The sequence below is a fragment of the Takifugu rubripes genome, chromosome 21 (genome assembly GCF_901000725.2).
Source record: "Takifugu rubripes chromosome 21, fTakRub1.2, whole genome shotgun sequence".
In the NCBI taxonomy this organism is placed as follows: domain Eukaryota; kingdom Metazoa; phylum Chordata; class Actinopteri; order Tetraodontiformes; family Tetraodontidae; genus Takifugu; species Takifugu rubripes.
In genome coordinates, this window is record NC_042305.1 from 1,035,292 (window position 1) to 1,055,109 (window position 19,818).

Below are 19,818 nucleotides of genomic sequence, written 5' to 3' on the forward strand. Positions count from 1 at the left end.
CAGGCTTTCAAATGAACTGTAGCCATGTTTTGGTCTGGGATTAATTAATAACTTGGAGTGATAGATTGCTGCCACTCCCCCTCCTCGACCAGTAACACGAGGAATATGATAATTAAGATGGGTAGGAGGAGTAGATTCATTTAAGATAACATACTCCTCCTGAAGCCAGGTCTCAGTAAGACAGAATAAATCAATGTGATGATCCGCTATCAGGGATTTACACAAAAGAGATCTAATATTTAACAGTCCACACTTAATTGTGATATTAGTTTCTCCAACTTGTGCTTTGGTATTAATTTTAATAAGATTATGATTGACCGCTCCCCTGCTCTGTGCTTGGTGAACTTTTAACCGTGGAACAGAGACTACCTCTATAGTGTTAAATAAACCAAAACCAAATTTACGTTTCCGTCTCGCCAGCAGCCGTAAATTTGCTTCTATGTCGCCCGCTCTGGCCCCCGGAATGGTCTTAACTATGGTCGCTGGAGTCGGCTTCACGGAGCGCTAAACAGAGTCGCCAATTACCAGGGTCGGTTTCTCAGCGGGTGTGTCGCCGAGTGGGGAAAACGGTAGCCACGGGAAGCGGGTGGTGGGGCACCGTGGGCCTTTATTTTCGGCTCCGCTTCCTACGAACCGTCTCCCAGCCGCCCTGGCTAGCCGGCTGCTGCCGGGGGGCCGCTAGCTGTAGCTACGCTAGGCGGCTCCGCAGCAGCTAGCTTCTCCTGGCTACCTGACGCAACTCCAGCTAACCGAGGAACCGCGTCTCAAGCTCGCTAAGTCTCGCCTCCATAGCCGTAAATAAACTACACTTTCTGCCCCTATTCCCTTCACTAAAGGAGGCAGAGGAGTAACTAAACATTTCACACGATGAACAGACAAAGACACCGGGTGAAACAGACGGTGATGCCATGCTAACGCTAATAATCGGCGAAGCCCTGTATTTGTTTAATATGGGTTGTTTCTCACTGTTGTTATCGGGTGACTAGAATGTCCCAAGTGTTCAAATTAAAGTGAATACAACACACCAAATGTTCAATATTAAATTAATACAACACCCCTTGCACAATGCAACCAACGAACGATTGAGAAGACAGGAAGTGACGCAATACGTTGCCAGCTCGGAAGGGTCGTCGTTTGGGCAGAATAATGTGAAATTAAAGATCAAATGGCTTTTAAACAGATCTGTGATGGCTGAACAAGACTGATGTGGCAGTGACACCAATATGTGCATCAACTCTCCAGCTAACACGCATTATTTCATTAGTATTATTCATCTTATTCATTATGGCCCTCAGGAATTTAATCATCCTCATTGTAAACAAGTGCGTGATGATGAAAAAGAGCAATAAACCTCATGGATATTCTGCTCCCTGCTGGGTGGAAGACGTTATGACCAAAAACAGAACAACAAAGTGCAGAATACACTTTAGTAGTGTTCAGTCATATTTACATCCATCAGTACTCACCTGTACCTGGACATTCTGCACACATTCATGTTTAAAATGGTGTTGAAACACCTTTAACGATTTTAAACACTCATCAAAGTCAGTGTTTTCAGATTCTGTGATTTCACACTGGACAGAATGTGAATGAGGTACATCAACAAACCCTTATTACTTAAACAGAAGTTTCTACATCCAAAGCACTCCTGATGAACTAAAATAAAAGCCTAACAAACTCAGTTCCAACATTAGATAAAGAAGATGCAAACAGACATATTGCTCAGTGCTTTTTAATAGAAGAAATCAGAATGATAAGCATCAATTATGCAGGTGTGTTAAAAGAAAAACACTGAAACATTCTGGACGGACTGGAACAATCAAACTGGGAACAGAACCTGGATTTAAAAAAAACCTAAACAACAAACCAAAGAAAACAATCCCCTAAAGCAGCAATTGAAGAGTTTCTCTTCAGCTTCTTTTGTAAAGACTGAAAACGAAATATTCATAGTGGTCTGTTCAAAGCCACACATATCTCAACTTAGTTGGCTGGCGAGTCCCAGCTGGTTGGGCATCTTGTTCTGGGTAGGGTGGGCTAAGGTCTGTGTAGGGTGGGTGAAGGTCTGGGAATGGGGCATACTAACGTGGGGGCATCATCAAGACCTGTGCACATGTCAGTTTGGAGCCCACCTGAAAAGTCAGAGCACAAGGATTTAGTTTCCAACATGAGCATCGTTGCAACAGCTCTGGTAAAACCAGATTAATATTGGCTGACAATTCTGTGACCACGGACCCTGAATAACCCGGCTTGCTGGCTTTGAGAAGACTGTTCACGCAGTTCAGGACGATTCAAATAAAACAAGGTTGCGTCTGACAGTGAGTGTTTCTGACATTATTAGTAAATGTACCTTGTTCTCAGTTGCAGGTACTGTTGCTGTGGAAACATTCACAGCAGAAAGAGAAGGGAAGTTGGCCTCCCCGATCTCAGGAAGAGGTGACGGCTTCCTCTCTGCGTCCTATAAAGCAGCACTGGGTCAATGTGGAAACTGAGCACAGGTGTGTCCACAAGGCAAAAAACCAGCAGTTGCTTACCAGCTCCTTTGTCTTGTCTGCTTCCCTCTGTTGGTATCTTCTCCCCATGCTGACGCGTCCTCTCCTTCAGAAAGGAGAAGTCACAACTGCTCTGGTCCCCATAAATAATCTGAATTCCCGGGAAGGGAATTAAAAGCATCTTCACAAACACTAAATGATGGCTAGAATACCTTTGTAGTCTGGGAGGTTTGACACAGGGAGGCGCTGACAGTCCGGGCAAAGATTTCTGGCAACATAAAAGTTAATAATCTGGTCATGATACAAACATATAGATTGGTATCATAAACATATATCATTGTGTGTATATATTGTATATACCCATCACAGTTTTATTTGCTACTTAAGCACTTCTGGTTGGATGCTAACTGCATTTCGTTGCCTTGTACTTGTGACATGTGTAATGACAATAAAGTTGAATCTAATCTAATCTAATCTAATGAAAACACGATTTCACATAGTGAGGCAATGTTCATGGGACTACTGTAATAAATCTGGAACTACTTTTTTAAAATGAACACTGCCACCTGCTGGACATATGGTGTCTGCACATTTAGCTTTATCTATTTAAATGACTCAAAAGGACACAATGTGGAAAATGTTGCCAGGCCAAAGACAACTGAGACAACAAGTGTGGATCTGGCTAACACTTACAGGCTGTGGGCAGTCTCTGGGAGCCTTGGAGGGCTGGAGCTCCAACACTGGCCCTGGGATGTCTACACCTCTGCCTGTCTGTGGGGACTCAGCCTGGGGTGTGCCCTTAGACCACACCATTCCCTTCGTCTTGTCCCCACTGTTGCCCCCTTCAGCCATCACCAGACAGACGGACTCAATCTTGGATGGAGTGGGAGCATCTCCACCAGCACCAGGGGGCAAAGTTTGTGTGGCAACATCCTGACGCTCAGGTCTCGGGGGGGCCAGGTCTTCAGGTGCGCTGTAAAAACAAATTGAGACAGAGACTCTTCTCGGCTCGGGATTTTCCGGATGCGTGAATTCGCTGGAAGCCACGAACGTTTGAGCTCCGCATTTTCCTGCCACTCAAAGTGGGATTTGGGGGATCTACGCCTAGTTTCTGGACCGTACAATTTTCCTGGATTGTTGAGAGACGAGGTCGTGACATCGGTGTAATGGGAGGAAACAGTATCCGGTGAGGATATTGTGGTCACACGCACATCAACCTCACTCAGTAGGGAAAATTCAGGAGGTGTTGAGAATAATCCAGGGTCCGGTCCAGGAGGAGGTGTTGGGAATAAATCGGGGTCTGGTCCAGGAGGAGGTGTTAGGAATAAATCAGGGTCTGGTCCAGGAGGAAGTGTTAGGAATAAACCAGGGTCTGGTCCAGGAGGAAGTGTTTGGAATAATTCAGGGTCTGGTCCAGGAGGAAGTGTTTGGAATAAATCAGGGTCTGGTCCAGGAGGAAGTGTGAGAAATAAATCAGGGTCTGGTCCAGGAGGAAGTGTTAGGAATAAATCAGGGTCTGGTCCAGGAGGAAGTGTTTGGAATAATTCAGGGTCTGGTCCAGGAGGAAGTGTTTGGAATAAATCAGGGTCTGGTCCAGGAGGAAGTGTGAGGAATAAATCAGGGTCTGGTCCAGGAGGAAGTGTTAGGAATAAATCAGGGTCTGGTCCAGGAGGAAGTGTTTGGAATAATTCAGGGTCTGGTCCAGGAGGAAGTGTTTGGAATAAATCAGGGTCTGGTCCAGGAGGAAGTGTGAGGAATAAATCAGGGTCTGGTCCAGGAGGAAGTGTTTGGAATAATCCAGGGTCTGGTCCAGGAGGAAGTGTGAGAAATAAATCAGGGTCTGGTCCAGGAGGAAGTGTTAGGAATAAATCAGGGTCTGGTCCAGGAGGAAGTGTTTGGAATAATTCAGGGTCTGGTCCAGGAGGAAGTGTTTGGAATAAATCAGGGTCTGGTCCAGGAGGAAGTGTGAGGAATAAATCAGGGTCTGGTCCAGGAGGAGGTGTTGGGAATAAATCGGGGTCTGGTCCAGGACGAAGTGTGAGGAATAAATCGGGGTCTGGTCCAGGAGGAAGTGTTTGGAATAATCCAGTGTCTGTTTCAGGAGGAGGTGTTAGTAACTCGGTTTGCAGCACAGTGGATGGACCAGGCTCATCTGTTGCCCACTGGCTCTGCTCCTGCTCAAGGTCATCAGCATCAATGGGACGGATGCTGTAGAAGCTGTTTGACCCAACTGGAGTGTTTTCCTCTCTGCCTATGCTCAGTCTGTCCAGCGCCACACAGGGATCTGATTCAAGGGTGGGCCTGACACCACGTGTTGGGTTCCTAAGAACCTCAGGTTCCTCCTTACACCTGCTGTCTCCTGTAAGCTCTGCATCCAAGCATGCATGCTGGGTTCCTGCGGTGGTGTGCTGCCTGTGCTCCACCGTCTTCGTGATCTGTCTAGGGTAGGGCGGGAAGTCTGACAGACTGCTGTCACTGTCGCTCCACTCCTCAGTCTTACTACAGCAGCACCCCATCTTCTAAAGCCTGAAGCAGAAACAACAAAAAGCCACTGCCATGACCACACACACTCTAACAGTCATCAACAGATCCGTTCGCTGCTCCAGCCTCATGGAGAAAGAGGAAAGTTCTGCCTCGCCCCCTCCCCAGCCCAGACTAGCACAGGTGAGGGGCTCACGCCCCCGCCAATCATCAGGGCGTGAGCAAGGCCCAGTTAGGCTACAGTTTGAGAGGGGCCGGCACATGCTACACAAGCCCCGCCCCCACCCGCTTCACTGTGACTTGCATCAAACCAGCCTAACCCTCATGTGTAGTACGAGCCCCGCGCACGAGTCTGCACTGACATGAAGAAGCGCCACCACATTAGCAGAATTGGATTCATATTGAAAACATTTAGACTTTGGTAGAGCTGCCAGCAGAGCTCAACTTGATCCCAACCATCAACTCCCAGTTACTGACCTTTGGACCTTTAATGAGCGTGCACGTCAGTACGAAGCTTGTCTCTTTTAGAGGGTGATACTCGGTGGGAGGGTCAAAGAATGAGGCGGCAGATCGGATTCTGGATCAAAAATCTGCAGTTGGAGAGAGATGAGTTGTCTTGGTGTCGTGATGGTTTCAGCTTAACCTTTAACGATTAATGTCTGTGGGTTTAGCAGCAACACTTTAGGAGAAAGACTTTTTTCTTTGAATCAAAGCTTACAACTTGAAAGGCCACTGGACGCGTCACGTGCACCACCGAGACAATAGAGACCACAACCACCAGACAGAACCTCTTCCAAAGAAAGAGAGCGTAGATAAACACTTTGCTTTTGAAGCTTTAAATTCAAGATGTTTAAAATGATAATTTTTTACTCTTTTTGAATTTGATGCCTGACCCCCTTTTAAGGAAAAGAAGAAATCTGAAGGAGCTCCACAGCTGAGGGGCCCGTCTCCCTGGGATCTCAGGGGCAAATGACAAATCATAAATTGCAAGTAGCAGATATGAACAGGGAAATGCTACGTTATCTGCTTATTCAGTTACAAATAATCTGATGAGATAGGTGGGGAGTTAATTCAGTTGGGGATAGACAGATGGAATATTAGTGTTGTTAGTATGATACTTGAGTTCTTTAGATAGTTTTCAATTCAGGACTCTGCCGCCTTGAGTTGGCTTTTGCGAAGACAGAAATGTTGCCAATAGTGTGGACCAAAGTGGGAAATTAGTTTTATTTACATACACACACACACCCACACACACATATACTTGTCTTTATCAGCCTGCGATGGCACCATTCCCCACATCCTTTGTAAGGACCACCTTTTCCACTGATGTTACAATAGTGCAAAATACAAAAGTCTCACAAAATGGGAGTATAGAGCTAGACTGTCACTTTAAATGTGAGAAAACACAATGTTAAAAAACTAAACAACTCCTGACCAACTTGTGGGGACCATCCTGTTACTAGGTAGATTTCGGATAGAGGAAGTGTTTCCTCACCGTTTCTACTCAATTATATATAAAGAAATTGTGTGGATTTTTTTGTTTTCATATGGAGATTCATATTTAGTTGTTAGCATTATACATCATGTATTTCTTGTGTTGGTATTAATTACTTCTTGAATATTTATTAATAAAATTATATATTTTTTATTAATTATAAAAATTGTTCTTAACTTATAAATGTGGGGTTTTGGCATCAATATAGTGTTTAATGTTACATTTGTGTCTTCAATTTTAAATCTGTTCCAGTAAAATACAATAAAATGCCCAAAATAAACAATAGTACACATAGATTTTTTTTAAAATTCAAACAAGTAACTCCAAACAGTAGGACAAACCTTGCCAGTAACCCTAAAACTTAATGTTTACAGTACAGTTCAAAAACAAGAAAAATCAAAGCTCACAAGCAGCCAATGTCAAAGTGTAGGGTAATATTAAAGAAGTAAGACTATAGCATATCCCATCTGTCTTCATTCCTTTCTTGTGAACTTCTTTACCTGCAATAGAAGTCACAATGAATTTTCACAATGAATTAAGTGTTTAAGCTTAAATTTGAGATTTTTAATTATTTATCTGCAGATCAGCTGAGGGAGATTATTTTTGTACATGTAGCGAGAGTAAAAAAATCAAGTCAGAAATATAATTTAAAAATGAAAAGATTGAATAATATTTGGAAAATGAAGGGAATCTCTAAACTGTAGTTTTAATTAGATAACATTGACATCTCCATTAATGTGATTTGTTACCATATAAAAATATACACAATAGCACAGTATCAACCATTTAGTTACCTGGATATTGCCTTTATAAAGTAAAAAAAAAAAACAGAAAAATAATTAACTGCAAAACAAAATGGAAGAGACATAAGTTTACCTGTCTTCTTAACGTTCCTGGGAACAGGATGTTGCTCACTACTGACTCAGTGTCAACTTCTATAACTAAAAACATGCATATATTATGACATAAGCTCTTTGTAAGCCATTTTTTTGACTCTTTAAGTCATCAGCCTTCTTTAAGAGACAACCCACTCAACTAATGTAATAGAGTGTTCATTATACTATGCTGCACTATACTAGAAGACAAGAAAGTGTTTATAATGAATGGGATAAAATAGTAACAATAAAAACTATAAACAAACAAGTTATTATCAGTGACTATGTTTGTTATTTTAATTACATTTTTGCCCTTAACATTTCCCAAATATGTATATATTATTATGTATTTCAATCATGATAGTTAGTTGACTTTTAATTGGCAGACAAGACAAATTAATACCTTTATACCTTCCACCTGATCCACAGTCCCTTCCAGGGGTTCTTCTCCAGTGCTGTCTGGGGCACTTTGATTCCCTTTTTCCTGAGACATCGCAGCTGTTACCAGAAAAAGAACAACTGCTACTGTTGTGATATCATTATTACTATCATCTTGTGATGAAATTGAAAGTCCTTAAAAACAAACAAAAAAAAACCCTCCTTGGCTGACACCTCAGCTGTAAACAAGCTGCATACAGCTTTGGTCAAATGAGAGACTTATTAAATATTTAGCAATATTTAGTTGTTATTAGTGTACAGTAATCACTTTTTTCACAAAAAATGGAGAAGCATATTGTTATAGCCTGGTTTCTCAAAATAACAAAAAATAAATAAATGTACATGTAAATATTGTAACCTAACTCATCTATACTGGCAGTAAATTAAAATTGAAAAAAAGAAATCATCCTTGTGAAGACAACCATTCACGTGATTACACATGTCCATGTGCTCTTTGGCTACAAGTCTACAAAAGGACTGCATTCTTTTAAAACACAGGGAAAAAAACCAAACAGAAAAAAGCCACTCAAATTACATATAGAGTTTAACTTTAACTGAAGTACTATATTATTACCTTTAATCAATGGATATTGTATTTTTTCACTATTGTGACTTTTTGTTCAATTAACAGATAATCTAATGCTTGGTTAGCTTGAAAACATGACAAACAAGCACACTTGTCACTACCATTTATAAAAGTTAAAAAAAACTTCAAACGTCTTACCAATATAGAAGACCTTTTTGTGTTGGCCATGTGCAGCAATGCACAATTGTGTCGTTCTGCTTCTTTAGCCAGGATGAACTTTAAACTCGGAAATATCAACAAGTGAGCATCTTTATGGAGAATATTGGGGGGCATTTGTCAATGAAAATATTACACTTGGTGAGGATACTAATTAAGTGAAAACATTTTGTAAAAACATACTTAGTTACAAGAATGAAAGTTCACGAAATAGTTGAAATCATTTTAAATCCAGTGAGAGAAAGAGCTGCCCAGGTGCTTAATTGATTGAAGGGGCATGTTACGGTTCGTGGTGGTTTAGGACCCGAACGCAGTGATGAACGATCCAAAAAATGGTTTTATTAAACAAACACAAAAGGGCAGCCACAAAAATCTCAAAAAACCAACAAAGTTACCAGATCCACCTAATCACACAAAATCCTCCAACACTGGTAGGCCGGAGTCTTAGGCCTTAAATAGGCGGCTGATCACTGATGTCCTGCAGGTGCGCCAACAGGTGGCCGGAGCATGGCTCCACCACGCCCCCTGCAGGACAAACACAACTGGGAATCCTGGATCACAACAGGGCACCTTCTATGAAGTGTCAGAGTCTTAGTCTCTTATTTTATCATGTATATTAGAATGTTTAAAAATATGTAAGAACAGTGAAATTGTTTTAATCAACATATTTAACAATTCTAAACAACAACACTAAAACAGTTACATAGTAAAACTTCAAAATTTCTTGTAAACAAAAGAAATTGCTAATTAAATAAAAGTGGGCAGAGAAAAAATTCTGCAGGACCTTATTAATCAAAGTCAGCTTAAGTCTTGCGTTTCTCAATTGCAATCCTGTTGTAAACATGATACTTAACATCTTTCCATGTTCATTTATGGAGAACTGTTTCTGCCTTAATTGCATCAACACACAATTGTTTCCCGGGAACTTTCAGTAAAATTATGTTGTTCCCTAACTGTCTCCAGACAGCTGCCTTCTCTTCTTCACCCCGAGGTCTCTGTTGAAACGGTTGTCGGATGTCTGTAGCTGCAACAGAAATTAAACTTTGTAGTTACTGTAAAGCTAGTATATCATACGGTGGCTGAGAGGTGCAAAACACTTTAACAATCGGATGACAAAATTTACAAATGACGAAATTACAAGTTACTTTTCTTACAGAAAGGGTATTACCAACTTACTCTTTCAGCCGGAAAGGGAATTACCAACTGCATCATTTGAATCGCAAGCGGGTAAGGACTTCATCGTGACGCAAGATGGACGACATGCAAGTAGCCTTTTGCCCGTTTTGTGGCAAACATTTGATCAGATTGACGCCGTTTTGTTGTTTCTGTGGTCGGTCTTTGGCGTTTTTAAATGCCATAGCTCATACTGAAGAACCAGCCGTACCGGGGACGTCAGGGGACGGCCCAGATCTGCTTCAGCAGTGCATAAAGTACTTTCATGAGGGCCACTCTTACGATGTAATCGTGGACATGATGTCATCAGTTTGAGGTCGCTTAAAAGCAAACTGAATGGAGCCGGATTATATCGAAGAAAGGATTACTCCTCTACAAACGCCATAATTAGGGCCATCCGACTGGAACTTCGTGGACCTGGACAGCTGTTTGGCTACCGTACGATGTGGCAAGTACTCAAACAAAAGTACAATCTACGAGTGAAGAGGGATCGCGTGATGAATTTGCTCCGGGAGCTCAATCCTCGCGGGTGCGAGAGGAGAGCACGGAGAAGGTTTGTCAGAAGAACCTACCACTCCATGGGACCGAACTATATGTGGCACGCGGATGGTTATGATAAACTTAAGCCATTTGGTTTTGCCCTTTCCGGCTGTATTGATGGATTTTCACGCAAAGTGCTGTGGCTCACATGGGGGCCTTCAAATAATGACCCAAGTGTGATCGGCCACTATTTTCTGTCATGCGTGCGAAACCTCTCTCTCGTTCCCATGAGATTGAGGACTGATTGTGGCACGGAGAACGGGATCATGGCTGCAATTCAGTGCACCCTACACCACCACCACAGAGACTACTACTCTGGAGCGTCCAGCCACATGTATGGCTCATCCACTAATAACCAGAGGATTGAGTCCTGGTGGTCCATATTCAGAGAGGCGAGGTAAATGGCCTTCATCAAGTAATTTGCCTTTTACTTCATTCATTCAGTGATACATATGTATATGCTTAAAATTATTGCTTTTACCAATTTCCATAGGAGTCAGTTCTGGATGGAGCTATTTGCAGACCTTAGAGATGCCGGATACTTCAACGGGAGTCATGAGCATCAGTGTTTACTGAGATACTGCTTTGGTGATGTTGTTCAGAAGGACTTGGATGAGTGTGTTGGATTGTGGAACAGCCACAGGATCCGGCCCTCCAGAACAGCATCATGTCCAGGAGGGGAGCTCTACTACTTACCACACCGGTAATATTTGATGGTAGATTGTCTGCAGTAATTTTGTTTTTCAAATAAATATAATAATATCTTCTGTGTAACATAGGTTGACTCCAGAGACTGTGGATTTCAAGTTGAACAGACTCAACTGGATGCTTTTCCTGAGGCTCACCTGACAAGAGCTCCATGTGGGGATGCAAACATGCAGGTGTACCTGGACTTGGCCATGGAGAGCAATCAGTTACAGAAGGCAGAGGACTGGCAGTCTGCAACTGAGCTCTATCTGAAACTAAAAGAAATTACTCGGCTATGATTGAAAAGACATTAAAGGTGTAACTTGTACACAAAGTGTCTTAATTTGTCACCCGCAGCATCCTTATTTTACAGTGGGATATATGAACATAATGCGTAGTAATGCATGGATTTCCTTTTTTTTTTAATAGATAAAATCATGAACTACAGTTTCCTGAACAGAACAGTTTCAGAACGATGAAAAAAACTTACTTTAACATCAAACACTTGCAACAAAACACATCTTTAACAGGATCTTACTTTAACATCAAACACTTGCAACAAAAAACATCTTTAACAGGCTCTTACTTTAACAACAAAACACTTGGAACTGCACCAATGACAACAGCATAAAATGCATTTTTTGAGTCCAATATGGCTCATAAACAGCCAAATCCTGGACTATTCTGAATCCCGAAGTCCATTTGTGCCTTAAAAACACTGTAGGAATCCAGGAGTGGTAATTTCAACAAGTTTGAACATGTATTTGCCATTGGGAATGGAGAGTCATCCAGGAACTCTATTTGTGGCAACGGTTCCAAACCAGAAGGAGGAAGTGATGTCAGCCCTGTGGCAAACATCAAGATTTCTTCCAATGACACAGCAGCCTCCCCTTCTGCAAAGAAAAAAATGTTCAGGTAGGTATACATGGCAATGTGCTTTTCCAAGTAGTTATAACCAAAAACAATACAAACCTTGACAGTCAAGGAGATAGTCTGCCCAGTAGGCCAAGGTTAGACTTTCTTTTTGTCTCCTGTTGCTCCCTGCAAGGCTGACGTCAGGTGTAAAGAGTCTCCCAATGTCAATGCCAGTTAGTCTCTTTTCAGAGTGGCAGAGAACTGGGATCAGCAAAGAAGGGTGTTGCTGCAGTGTTGTCAGAAACTGAAGAGCTGAAAGGCCATCTTTGAATCTACAAAGTGAACACAAACACTTTCACTGCTGTGTAGTGCCAACAGCAACAAACAATTAAACTATCTAAATTGTATTATCTGAAGTTTATGTATTTAACGATTTTATAAGGTTATATTTGTTTGTTGGATTGAGTATTTATAGATTAGCATAAGGCAGAGAATGGAGAGACAGACATATAGGCTAGCAGTTGAAACACCATAGATATACATGCCACGAGACATTTCAAGCAAATTTGTTTTCGGGAAGGGCGAAAAAAATGAAAATTGAATTTACCTGCCAATTACAGATGAGTTGCGTTCAATAATGTACCATCGGACGTAGTCTGCCACAAGGTCCTTCTTTTCTTCAACCGAAGTCAAGTGTCTCAGACAGCCTGCTGTCTGGAACACTGTGCTGTGTCTCATGATGCATTCTTGCAGAGCATCCAACGAAGCAGCATTCTCAATCTGAAAGACAAAAAAAGAGAAACATCACAATCAATATTTGGATATCCTTCCATATTTTTTATTCAGTGACATGCTGTAACCATGGTGTGTTCTACCAAACTGTGCGTTATGCTATTCTCACCTCTCGCAAAACTGTCCTTATCTCCTCATCAGTTATTGCATCCACTGTTGACTTGAATGAAGGCTGGCCAGCAAGATACTGCACAAGATCTTCCGACAGGAAATGGGGCCCTGGACCTCCATGCACCACTGATACCGCTATCATCTTACCTGCAATGAAGTATTCATCCTCCCTAACAGCTGCAAAGGAATTCATATTGCAAAATTAAAACATATATACACTTGAAGACGTCGAGGAACAGAAGCAAATGCAATGTGATTTACATATATTTAATTAGTGTAGTGCACATCTAACCCTATGCATACCCTTTGCATTGTAGACCAGGAATCGATGTCCATCTGGTCCATCGAAAATGGGCCGATCTTTCAGATGTCTCATAAGAAGAGTCAAGAATTCTCTTCTGGGACCACCTGTGTCAATTCCCTCCTCAAAAAAACCAGCATCATCAGTAAATCTTACAAGCATGTCACATTGTTCTGTATATGTTGTACGCTTGAAACCTCTGACCGCTCCATCCCAAACATTAGCCCTGGAGATGTTGAACCTGCTGACCCTTTTGTGATCAATGGGTAGTGACAGGTTTGCCACAATGTCAGGCAGTGTAATGTTCATCTCCTCCCTGTAATGACAGAAAATGATTTAATTAATGGGTATCAACACACAATGAACCGTTTTAGCAGAATTAGTTAAATACCAGCAATACTTCACAACAAAAAACTGGAATGCCAGTCAGTAGTTCTTACACTGCAGTGTGTTCCAAATTCTCAACATCGACGGCAACCAGATCCTCATCCATGTCCTCAACATCTGGTGCATACAGGTCTGTGTAGTTACTGTTGGAAAATTAAAATCTCTACATGAAAATGTCGTAAAAACATAAAATTCCCAAATAAATTCCATATCATTTATTACATACCTGTAGCAAGAAGTCGTGGCTGGATTTGCTTCAGGTCCATCCATACTTTCACCGTCAGATATTACTATCTGAAAAACAAATGAAAACGTATGAAATAACAACAACGGAAGTAAGGAATTTCCAGCTGCCACAGCCGGCCCAAATACCTGACCAGGCTGAATTGTTGATGAATGTCCTGGTGCATCTCTGAAACATGATTAAAATGGCAAAATTATTACATTATTTATTTCTGTCCTTCAGGCAAGATTCCTAGTGCTTGACTGCCACTAGAAAGGACCTCTCATTAAATGTCTGACTCCCTCTTTGGCAAAGGCTGGGTGCCAAAAATGCACTGACCTTTCATGTTCCGGGATGTTTTGGGGAGTACTTTGGTTTTGTGGTTCAGAAACCTGACAGGAAACACAAATTTATCTACAATTAGTCTCAGCTTCCATAACGCGTCCCTCATCATTTACAGTATATATTAATACTGGAAGGTTGTCAGTTTTGTCATTGATAAATACATTTATATCTAATTGAAAATAATGGCTTACCACAGTGTCAGCTTGATTAAATTCAGCTGAGCTCCTTTAAGTCAGGACAATTTCAGAATCAGAATCTGATTCCACTGCTGTAAAAACAAAAAAAAATCCACAGATCATGTAGCTAAAGGCAAAATGTCCTTCAGTGCAGCATCTAAATTAGATAAAATGATTGCATCATGCGATCCACTAACCTTGAAAATGCCGTTCAAGGCAAATAAAAAAGGTGATCCTGCTATATGGCCTCCCAAGTTCTTGTTTATACTCTGCCAATTTGAATGGCCTTTCTGAACCAGGCACATGGATCACCTCAGAGCAGTCTGGATACAAAAGAACATAAGTCCCTTCTGGTGTGTCCTGGTGGAATGTCCTCATCTTCTGGACTGCTTTGCTTAAGATGTCAGGTGCTTCGATATCAGGGTCAACAAATAACGGAAGTGTTCTCCCCCTTAGAGGTTTCAGAAAAGTCTCATGCTGCACCATCGTTCCAATGTTTATCTAAAAAATGAAGAAGGTACGGTTAATTTCATGTACTATAAAAAGTAATACAACAGATTATACATACACCAGCACTTCCAATTAATTATGGAGAACATGGAGGTGACATTTCCCTCCATGTTCTAATTTATGTCAACACAGTTTCATAGTTAGCCGAACATGACTGGAAACTACACTCCAGATACAGTAGTTGCACTGCCTTGCCTAGATCTATTTTTGAGTTACCCCGAGTCAGACAGTCGAGTATTGATAATACAGTCAGTACAACAGACCTGAACGTGTTTTCTCTCCTTAGCCCGATGTCTTCCCCCGTAGCTATAAGACTGACGCTCATTGGATTTTGAATTTCTGTAATCCAGGAACTGCTTATATGACGGCAAATGTTTATCTGCTGAAATTAAAGCCAGGTTTACAGAAAGTTAGAAAGTTAGCAGCCGCTAACCAGTGGTACAGCTGATTCACGTTGTACGTACTTCAGATAGCGACGGCTATGTTACACTTACTTCGCTTAACATTAACAGGCTGTTGAGATACGGTGGCTTGAGACGTCCCCGGTACGGCTGGTTCTTCAGTCTGAGCTATGGCATTTTAAAACGCCAAAGACCGACCACAGAAACTACAAATTGGCGTCAAACTGATCAAATGTTTGCCACAAAACGGGCAAAAGGCCACTTGTTTGTCGTCCATCCTGCGTCACGATGAAGTCCTTACCCGCTTGCGATTCAAATGATGCGATTCAAATGATGCAGTTGGTAATTCCCTTTCCGGCTGAAAGAGTAAGTTGGTAATACCCTTTCCGTAAGAAAAGTAACTTGTAATTTTGTTTTCTGCAGGCTGCTTTTTCTTACGGAAAGGGTATTACCAACTGTACCGACGGAACGCATCCATTGGCCCAACTGTACCGACGGAACGCATCCATTGGCCCAAACGTACCAAGGGTCGGTAATTCCCTTTCCGGTAGAAAATCCTACTTGCAAATTTGTTTCCGCAGCTTGTTAAAGTGTTTCGTTACTTGTGAATTTGTTTCAGCCGCTTGTAAAAGTGTTTCGTTACTTGTAAATTTGTTTTAGCCGCTTGTAAAAGTGTTTCGTCATTTGTAAATTTGTTTCAGCCGCTTGTTAAAGTGTTTCGTCATTGTTAAAGTGTTTCGTCATTTGTAAATTTTGTCATCCGATTGTTAAAGTGTTTTGTACCTCTCGGCCACCGTAATATCATCTCATATATCAACTTAACAGCAGATACATTACGAATGTACATCCAAGTGTTTCACTTTTCTTTTTTTTTACTGATTTCTGTCTGTAGGATTAGACCTTCATTGCTCTCTTGTCCTCTCACCTCTGATCCCCTCCTGTCTTGTCACCTCTTTCTCTCTTCCATGTTCTCCCTCTCCTCTTTTCTCTCTCCCTCTATCTTCCCTCTCATATTCTACCATATCCTCTCTCCCACCATCTTATTTGTAGAGTTTAAATCATCCATTAACCCATAAATTCTGTAGTTTTTATATTTACCTATCTGTTGGTATCACTAGCTCCATAGTTACACCCTGACTTTTGACCCCAATGACTCTTTTTTAGATCTACGTATTTTGGTAACAAACGTAACAGTTTTAACATATTTATTGCTCTCCTCATCGTCTTTTCCCTGTCCTGTTTGCCCTGTGTAAAAGTGAGTTTTTCCTGCCACTGTTGCTTGCTGGGGAGTCTCAAATGCCTCAAGAAAATCTAGATAACAATGATGCCCACAAGACAAAGGAGAGCCAGAACAACTCTACCTGGCAATTTTGACGGTTCTGGAACAGAACTGTTGTCATTTAGACAGTTGTCTTCTTCTGCAATAAAAAGCAAGTATTTTAGATGAGAATTAACTACAAAAAACAAAATTAGAATCTTACAGTACGGACATTAAAAGAAAGTTTTGGTCATACCATCTGAATCTTCAGTGATATTTTTCTCTTCTTTCCTTTGAAGCAGGCTTTGTGAAATAGAAATTAAAATATTATTAATTTTAAATTCGTCATGATTGAGTAATTTCAATATTAATGAAATCTAAATGTCAACTTTACCTGTGTAGAGGAGGATAAGCAGACAGGTGTTTAGATTTCTTCTTCTTTTTCTTGGGCACATCTGAGTTTGGTAATATTATAGTATTTAATAATTTTGTTATGAATCCTTTTAAACAAGAAACCAAAGTAGAAGTGAAAACTACAGGGCAGTTAGCATTATCTTTACCTGTTTTCTCTGTGTCCTTTGAGGGATCTAATGCCGCTGTGGAATTAGTGGATATTTTTTTAAATTTATTAGATTAAATACACTTGATATTGAAAAATAACATACACGACATGTGAAATATTCAGAAAAGAGAGGGAAAAATGCAGATGTAAAGCAGAAAAACTGTACAACAGACGACAAGTAGACAGAAGCTTACCTGTTTCAGTCGATCTTTTGGCAACATTTAACACCATGACTCCTGCAGTTGAAGCCTGCTTATTAGAGATGTCTACTTCCTCTATAAAAAAACAAACAAACAATCATACAGTGTATTTTCACTCATAGTATTTGATCGCCAATCACTGATTTATCTGATACAATGCTAAAGTGAGATTAAAAGCTTAAATGAAAAATGGATCTGCAAATACTTTTCCTAGCAATAAATAAAATGAGATCAATAGATTAATACTTACCATCCATGTCTGAAGCTTGGTTTTTGCGTTTTTTTGAACGTGGTGGCTGGCACTTTGCCACTTCCTCTTCCTTCTGGTGTTAAGAGAATGTGTTAGTTTGCAGGTGTCTGGCCAGTTTGCTTTGTGGTTTTTTGCAGTAAAGACAATATTAATAATGTCTTTTGTCCTATCTTCTCTTTGGTCCTTTAGTACAGCTTTTGACTGTTACCTTTGAAACACTTTCCTTGTGCCCTTCAGTGGCATCAACATCTTCAGGTGCATCCTCAGGTGCACTGTTAAAAGGTGCCTGCTCCTCCTCATCATCATCAAAATGTGTGGATGATGAAGGGACATAGTTGCTGCCCAGGTTCTCACCTGATGGTGACAGATAGTCACCCGGGACACTAGGATTCTGAAAGATAAGGACTAAATGAGTTCATTTAAATTATTTTATTTAAGTCAAACCCAACTGTTCAATTACTGGATAGCTTGATAGAAAAATAGCTTAGTAATAAGTTATACAACCAATAACCAGAATGAGCAGAAACCTTGGAGTAAACAAATACATTCCAATTCCTTCTCTTCACTCATCTTATCACCAGTAAACAAAATCAACCTTCAAACAACCTTTGCACACCTAAACATTTTTTTAATGTTTAAGATGATTAAATTCAAACATGTGCAGTATTTATATTTAAAACATAATGGCATATATAAAAAAAACCCAGACAGAATCAACTTAATTGGCCTGAGAAGCTTCACTCAAAACATGGATTGATCTTTATACTTACGCCAACCGCACAAAAAGACAATTTGATATTATTCACATATTACAATCATGGTTCCACTGTTTTTCCACATCCGAGCCAATAACAGAGCAATTACTCACAAGCTAGCTGGCAATAGCAATATAATTACTAATTCTTAATCACAGTGTCAGTTTAACATCATAGGAATTCTGCACAACTAATTATTAAAAACACAAAAAAGCCATCATAAGATCAAAAAAATGTCTTAAAATTTTTAAACTGTGATGATAGATTTAAGTGTAGTGGGAAAGATGCATATTATGAGGAACTGAATGATGGGGAAAATGTATTTATAAAATTGATTAAACTGATTGATGCTCATGAAGTAATTGAACTTTCCAGAAAATGTTTAATTTTAATGTAAATGTATTTAAAGGAAATCAATTATTTTCATGGGTTGTATTTAAAAATGACCCATTTATCCCCAAAATACATATATTGTAATTTTTCAAATGGGAAACATGTGTATGTACAGTATATATGTCTAAACACGTGTCAGGGTGTCAACCTATTTAAAAAGCACCCCTTTCTGCCCAACACTCAGCTGGCAATGAATTAATTATGTTTATTTTAGTCATCTGGGAAAAACTCGCTATATTTCAGCACCTATGATCATTCTTAAGCGCAATCTTGGGCTGAAAGGTGACCAAGAGGCTTGCAGGCCAGAGCAGGAAGGATCCTCTTTCTGTGCATTTCACTTTCACCCAGACAGCTTAAAGTTGTCTGTAAATGCTAATCGCGATGAACTGCCAAACCATGTGCAGAGCACCAGGCGTGTGCGTCCATCACAGGCCACGTGTACAGGTCCAAATTTCCCTTTTCTCACCTTGTGCAGCTTCTGCGCTGTGTGTGTAGCAGAGTGTGTAGCAGTGCCCCCCCCCACGTCGAACCTCCTTGACTCCTGCCTCAACAGATATCTACCCAAACATCATAGCTATGGGCTTTCCAGCAGAGCGACTCGAAGGCGTGTACAGAAACAATATAGACGATGTAGTACGGCGGGTTCTTCATTTTATGGCTGATTTTTAATTCACTTAATTCTGAGGATTTCCTCAGCTCAGAGCCTAACCCCGAACATTGATGAACAAGAAGCTTTACTTTCACATAGACCGAGAAATTAAAAGGGACATAGAACATGCCAAGCAGAACCTCGACATATTGATCAATGATCTTGATGTAAACGTGTTCAACTTCGAGAGGTTTGGCATGGAGCTTCCCAAACAACACAAGCTGAGTCCTCACTCCTTCATCCAAGTGTGACATGTGACATGGTCTTTTTACTTAGTTCAAGTTTAAAGTCTTTCTGCGGCTATCAGGCAGCTTGTTTCTGTCTGTGCTTCCCTTTTTTCTTCTCGTTCCTTGGCTCCTTTTAGCTGCGTTTTTCCCGCTTCAGCATCGGAGGAATATAGTCCTACCCAGGGAGCAGGAAGGGGGACAACTAATAGTTTATGCAAAGAAAAAAAAGTGGGTGCAGTCCAAAACCCAGCTACTGCATCCAGAAGGCCACTTGGGAGGCCACTGGCTGCAATCTAAAACCATCCTGGGAATTTCGAGATTTCATGAGTGCTTTTCTGGCATCTTCTTTGATTCTATCGATGACCAATTTATGTGAGCCATCACAGTTTCCACATCCACCTCATCACTCTCTTCCGAGTAGTCCGAAGACTCTGAATCATTTCCACCTGATTCCTTAAGCAGTTTCCTTTGGTGTCGTCGTAGTCGTCCATGATCAGTTTCAT

General features: G+C 40.8%; 1 protein-coding gene, 2 long non-coding RNA genes and 1 pseudogene across 4 annotated transcripts in view; 1 reads left to right on the forward strand and 3 right to left on the reverse strand.

The window, feature by feature from the left end:
• The window catches only part of LOC115247557 (proline-rich extensin-like protein EPR1), a 47,245-nt gene extending 43,548 nt beyond the window's left edge, over positions 1-3,697 (reverse strand). Inside the window, exons 1-5 of one of the 2 annotated variants that reach the window (XM_029829657.1) lie at positions 3,183-3,697; positions 2,702-2,757; positions 2,532-2,595; positions 2,348-2,455; positions 1,727-2,129 (exon numbers count right to left, since the gene is read on the reverse strand). In XM_029829657.1, coding sequence (XP_029685517.1) covers positions 2,079-2,129; positions 2,348-2,455; positions 2,532-2,595; positions 2,702-2,757; positions 3,183-3,341 — 438 coding nt within the window. In that variant the 5' untranslated portion in view covers positions 3,342-3,697 and the 3' untranslated portion in view covers positions 1,727-2,078. Of the gene's footprint in view, positions 1-1,726; positions 2,130-2,347; positions 2,456-2,531; positions 2,596-2,701; positions 2,758-3,182 lie in introns of those variants that run through there. The other variant, XM_029829656.1, reaches the window with a different exon arrangement.
• Positions 3,698-6,770: 3,073 nt separating this feature from the next.
• LOC105419498 (uncharacterized) lies at positions 6,771-9,209 on the reverse strand. The gene is made up of 4 exons (XR_966204.2): positions 8,704-9,209; positions 8,503-8,612; positions 7,744-7,838; positions 6,771-6,965 (listed from the first exon to the last, which is right to left on the reverse strand). It is a non-coding gene; the product is annotated as an uncharacterized lncRNA (long non-coding RNA).
• Positions 9,210-10,634: 1,425 nt separating this feature from the next.
• On the forward strand, positions 10,635-11,209 carry LOC115247563 (uncharacterized). The gene is made up of 3 exons (XR_003886608.1): positions 10,635-10,648; positions 10,727-10,936; positions 11,013-11,209. It is a non-coding gene; the product is annotated as an uncharacterized lncRNA (long non-coding RNA).
• Positions 11,210-11,401: 192 nt separating this feature from the next.
• On the reverse strand, positions 11,402-17,811 carry LOC101065566 (uncharacterized; annotated as a pseudogene).
• Positions 17,812-19,818: the final 2,007 nt, after the last annotated feature.